The following is a 6,291-nucleotide window of genomic DNA, read 5'->3' as shown; positions in this document are numbered from 1 at the left end:
AAAAAAACCTTTAACAGCTTTATTGTTGTTTGGGTTTCTAGGTCAAAAAATGACAGTGGGCATGCACAAAATATGCGGCTTTGTCATTATTTCAAAGGGGTTTTGTGTTTCCTGTTCCTGGGCAGAGTTTTTTTTTTTTATTATTTTAATCAATGTTTCTTACTTAATTCTTTATTTATAGGAGGTGCAAACAGCAGAAAACATATTTTAAAAAGTATTCTGAGTATTTCGGTTGATGGCCTATTCTAAAACTAGGTGGAAGTTAGATGGTTATTTTATGATTTCAGTATATTTATTGGTGGCACCAATGCATCGAATAAAAGCTCTACGTGTCCTTAAAGATCCACTAGAACTGTTAGGTGCTACACCACCCACAGCTATGGTGCCATCTGATTGGGCTAAAAGACCTAACAAACAAATACACACTACAATGTTCTCCTGTTCTTTTAATCATGGCAGAACAAAAAAATGTGTTTAATGGGGGAAAAAAAAGACTCGGGTAAAGATAATGGAAGGATGAAATGTTTAGTAAATGCAAAATATTTTCTCCCAAGACAAATAACAATCCAAAAGATTAAGAAATCCTGCCTTCTATATTATTACTAGGACACTTCCTGGTTTGTGGACTCGGAGGTTCTTCCGTAAAAATGAATGTCATTAACTCAAAGAAAACGACAATAAACTCAATGAGGTTGTAGAAGCTAAATTAGTTGTAAAATATATGACACATTGTCCTGTTATCTTTCCATTGTTTCAAAGACTGGGAGCTGATTGGCAAATATTATGAAGCAACTTATACTGTATATTTATTTACTTGTATTCAAGCTAATTAGTTAATGATTCCACTATCTCTGCCTAGTTTTGTCTAGACACAAAGCTTGGCTTGTTTTCTCAAGATAATGGGGCAATAATGGTGTAACCAGAGATTTTGTTAGTTCCACCAGTCAGTATTGTTGTCTGGACAATTGGAGATGATCCACAGATCTTCCTGTATGGGATCTTTTTAGCTTAAACCTGTTGCCAGTGTGACTTTCATGAATTTTGATGAAGTGCCTGTTTGACTTTGTGTATTTGAAATTAATTCTTGATCTAAGAAAAAAACCTTTATCAACATGTAAACTTGACCAAATGTCAAGAACTCGTCAGAAGACAAGAACAGTGTTCTTCAAGTAACTAGATAGTTTCCTCACAGCTCAAGTAAACTGAACTTCAGATTCTAATCTTAAACCGTGTATTAATACTGGTCAATTTCATTGTACTTGTTTGTTTTTATGTGTAGTTGTTAATTTATTTTTATGGATTTCCGTTTCTTCTAAACCTCTTTATGTGAAGCACTTTGGTCAACGCTGTTGTTTTTTAAATTAAGGAATGTACAAGTGTTAACAAAGGTTCCTACTGTATATACACCTAGACATATTCATACTTAGTTTAGCGAATTTCTTATATCTTAGAACTTATTGCTGTTTTTCTTTACAATTTATACTTGCGTTGGATGTAACTGGGACCATGTGTACACAGTTTTGTTCCAACACATGTACCACACATGATGAGAATGACAATAAAGAAACCTTGACATAAAAGATACATGTATACATGCATGTACATATACAAATGTATATGTACCTATGTTTATACATATACATAAATACACAGTGTCCTTGCATGAGTGAATTCCCATATAGGGTCTACCTGTTTACTGAGGTATGTGTGTGTTTGTTATTGTGGTCACCTCATCAGTGACACGAGTTCAAATGTGCTATTTAAATAAAATTGACACTGGCTCTCATACAGGATCCTGGAATTTGAAGCTGGAAAGGAACCAGCATCCCAGTAACATGGTCCTAGTGTTGGTTTTAAGTCCTGTCCCCTCTATGTAAATGAACAGGACTTTGTTGTAAAATAAAACTTTTCTTTTAGGTGTTGACGCTTGTTGAGTCATGCAATTCTTACATTACTTCACTTTTCTAATATCTTATTTCATGTTTACAGAGAAAGGCCAGGGGGGGACACCATGAAAGTGTGCAGGAGGAGTAGGCGGGACTTAAAGCCCCACATCGCTAGTGCTCAGACTCTGGTTACAACAATGCAGCTCCTAAGAGTTGAGTCCTGCTGGCTTCAAGACAGGAACATTTGGTCTAGTATTTTATTGTATGTCGATGATCCCAATGAGCCAAATAAGCACCTCCCATTGAAATGAAACACGAATGAGCACAATGGAGGAAAACGATTCATTTGCAAAATCATTCCATATTTTTTAAAATATTCTCTTTGTAAACTTTTGTTTATTTCCACTCAAATTATATCAAATTACAGGTGTCAGAAAAGGTAACAGACAGTAACATAGTTCGTTTTCAGGAAAAGTGTGTTGATAAAAGTGTTTACTCATGTGACCCATGTCTCCTAGGTAAAGACTGTCCAGCAGTCTCTTCAACTCCCCAACTTGTTCTTAGTCCTGTAGATGGTTTTGCAGTTTGCTGGCAAAATCTAAAAGTCAAAGCTGAATTCTTTGCCGTATTGCTGGTCTTGTGTATCCCCCAGGTGGGTTGTCCTCCTGGGTTATGGCGTTGAGGTGATGGCCCACCCTCCTCTCCGCAGCCTTCAGTTTTTCCTGCAGCTCCCGCGCCTCCTGCTCTGCCTTGCGTGTAGCCTTACGAGCATTTCTCAAGGACCGCTTCACCTTGCGAACACGCTCCTTCAGTTGGCGGTTCCTCCTCTCGGCCGCAGCCAGGCGTTCCTGCAGCTTCCGGCCACTCTCCTCCTCCTCAAACAACGCCGCTTGTACCGAGGAACACAGCAACTGGGGGACAGCAAGAAAAGAACATCTTTAGGCGACACATAGTTTTGTTTTTCTAACAGACAAACCAATCAAACCATTGTAGACTACCAGCTGTCACCCCACAGGATGGTTCTGTACAGATGTCTGTATGACAAACACAGTCTTCTCATCTCTCTCTAGCAATGAGAAGGTCACATATTTTAATATCACAGAGGGCCGTGGGAATACTTTTCACCCGATTCATAAGCTGACAGGGTTAACAGCTCTCGTAGCCAAACAATGTTTTGGTTCAACGATTGTTTAAATGAACTTTGTCATTAACAAACAAACAAACAAAGTTCTTTATCGTTCCACCACATGTGGTACATGTGGTGGAAAATAGTTGTCTACACAGGGTCCCATCCCAGTTGCATCCAACAAAAGTATAAAATGTAAAAGAAAAACAGTAATAAGATCTAAGATATGAACTAGGAAAAATGTTAATAAAAATACACTAAGCACTAGTAGCATAAAAACAATACACTGAACAGAAACACAAACATGAGTCTGTGAGCAGATGAGCACGAATGAACACATCAGCATGAAACAGATCAGCAGCAGCATGATGTGATTTTTTACAGTGATTATTCTGTTTAGAGAATCATGAGTCTAACAGCCTCAGGGTAGAAGCTGTTCCTCAGTCTAGTGGTTCTACAGTTAATGTTCCTTAACTACCTTCCTACCAGGTTACAACCTTTTGTGTAGTAACAAGTTAAAATTAGTTTAGCACTTTTCTTAATTTCAGTTTTATTGCTAACGGTAAAAGCTAGCTATTTTTAACCTTCATTTAATCAGGACAGTGTGCAATTATAACAAAATGTAAAAATATCTAATGCATTGCACAAAATTTCGCTTTGGGCTAATTTAATCTGTAGTCTAGACAAAAATCAAAACAACCACCAATAAATAATAAAACAGCAAACATCCAGGATTACTTTTTTGGCATAGAGACTGAAAAGCAGGGGTCCTAGCATAGATCCTTGGGGTACACTCTTGAGTCCTTTAGGAAAGCGGAACGCACATCTTTTATTTTAACACACTGCATTCCGTTGAACAAAAATGATGCCATCCAATCAAGTGTTTTGGATGGGCAACAGTTGTTGGATAGTTTGAAGACGGGAATGTTGTAATAATTGTATGAAAGACTTTATGAAAGACTAAGAAACGGTACAGACGACTCCACCATTATCCAGCTGCAATCATATCTGCTCTGTGAGGTATAGTATTGCTGTTTCTGTTGTGTAGTGCTTCCTGAAGCCAAACTGTACCGGACTTGGGCCCACGTTCAGGCTGTGTGGATGGGTTGCCAGTTGTTCTATGATCACTTTTAAAAACTCAGTGGCTAACATTAACACCAGAGAACAGCACTAAACTTTTATCAAAAGAAATATATATGCCACCAGTATAATAAAAATGTTTGCTGTATGGTGTGGTAAGATGTATTTAGGTAAAAGGCATAAATCTTAAGTGTAAAATCAGCTCACATTGTAAAGGCACCATGTTTTTTTTAACTTAGCAGCTAGCTGAACGGGAGGAGCACTTTGGAGCAAAGGAATCAGATGGAAATCAAAATTTAAGCTAAAAGGAAAATATTAGACTTACAATAATCAGTGTTTGTCTAAAAGTCTAATTTAATACATTTGAAATTGTATGAACAAGCTAAATTGTGGCTTCTTTTTTTACGTGTGAATACTGCCGCACACAAACCCCATAAGCATGACTGTGACTACTACTGATGCCAAAGAGAAGCCAGGGTTTTAGTTTTTCCTGTTGATTTTTCTTTAGTTTTTGTGTTCATGGAGAGGGAGGTTTGAAAAAAAAAAAGAATGAGATAAAAAGAACAAAGCAGAGATAGGGAGCGGGGAAAGCCAAACAAAGAAATCAGGACCCATAGGGAGGTATTTCTCCTTCAAACCTGCAATTTCACATACAAATACACAGTTTTACTGTGTTCTTATCAAGCGTCAGGCTTACAGTACTTAATAAAAGAAGCAAACTTTGTCAACTCTGACTATCCACATAAAATGTTCACGAGAGTCAGACGAGGTTTAAAAGTATCGCAACAACACGTACATGTAAATTAAAGTATTGGATATTTACTTCTTGCTGACCTACTTTTAGTGATCGCATGAAGATAAAAACGTGGAATATTCTGCTGGATGGATTAAATCTTGTGAGCTGACCTGGCTCACAGAACGAGTTGATCTGACTGCTGCTGATAAGACGAGGCTTTGAGCTGAAGTTAATTGAAGGTTGGGCAGAGAAGTGGAGCTGAGAGGAAGTCTCGTCCAGAGCGTCTGTTTCCCACGAAGCTGAAACCAGACGCAAACCCCTTTCTCATCTTTCGGGGTGGTTGGTGTTTAATTATAGCTGGTGGATATGCTCCAACATCAAAGCACAGAGGAAGTGATTCAACCAGGAAAACAATGATAGGGAAGTAAGGGCTTGATTTATTATTATTTTTTACTTGTAATAAGAACAGAATGAGAAACAGGTGGCTCCTTTCATCTTCTTGTCCTGCAAAACCCTTCAGAGTAAAACACCTGTTTTGTCCTGTTGTGCCTGAAGGTTGCAGCCTCTGCATGCGCACGCTTGTCCTGTAACTTACCTTTAACCGTTTTCTGACTGACCTCTGATCTCCTACAAAGGAGAAGTCAGCACATCACTGAGCCTTTTGGACACTTACTGATGCAGCCGAAGAATCTTTAAAAAGCTCAACAAACCCCATTTAAACCATCTGAACTGATTGAAACAACTAAGATCCAAAGAACTTTAAAGTTAGCATTTCTTTAACCAAAATCTCACTTAAATACATAGTTAGAGGTCCAGGAAGAAATCCCAAGCATCCATCAACATGCTCCAGCTCTTACAAGAGGATTGCAAGCCCTTGTCAGACCGAAGAGGGTATAAAATCCTTCTAGCAAGTTCTGGATTTTCCATCCAGTGGAAAATAGCAAAAATATAGTAAAAACGAGAATTGAAAATACCATCCCTCCGTCCATCAATTTTGTGAACGTGAGAAATTGAATGAAGTACACCAAAGTTCATGCTCATTAATCCAGGTAAAAATCCAACAATGTTCAGTCAGGTCATCTGGATGGGTTTTTTTTTTTTCTGAGACATTTTGGCCTTCATCCAAAGGACTTCTTCATTCTGAGGAGACACCAAATAAACTCATTTCCACAAACCGCAGACTCAATAGGTGAAAAAAACAGTTTGCTGGTGCAAAGATGGCCTCCATGGCCCGCCCTATCCCCCGTCAACTCCTGTGAGGTAATCATGCCAAAGTGGTTCAAAACAGCAAAGTCCAGGCTCAATACTCCAAGTAAAAATCCAACAATGTTCAGGCAGGTCATCTAGACCATGTCTTTTTTTTTATTTTATTTTTTACTGAGACATTTTGTCCTTCCATCCAAAGGACTTCTTCAATCAGTATTGTATTGAAGAAGTCGATCGACTTCTTCAATACAATACTG

General features: G+C 38.2%; 1 protein-coding gene across 1 annotated transcript in view; it reads right to left on the bottom strand.

The window, feature by feature from the left end:
* The window catches only part of LOC119428529 (protein mono-ADP-ribosyltransferase PARP12-like), a 49,943-nt gene that overhangs the window by 29,220 nt on the left and 14,432 nt on the right, over positions 1-6,291 (bottom strand). The window contains 1 exon segment of the mRNA XM_037696209.1: positions 2,582-2,797. Within this exon segment, the coding sequence (XP_037552137.1) occupies positions 2,582-2,797 (216 nt within the window).

Source organism: Nematolebias whitei, chromosome 22 (genome assembly GCF_014905685.2).
Source record: "Nematolebias whitei isolate Nwh7 chromosome 22, NemWhi1, whole genome shotgun sequence".
NCBI classification, from domain to species: domain Eukaryota; kingdom Metazoa; phylum Chordata; class Actinopteri; order Cyprinodontiformes; family Rivulidae; genus Nematolebias; species Nematolebias whitei.
Note: the sequence above shows the minus strand (reverse complement) of the source record. Positions and strands in the feature narration are given on the sequence as shown.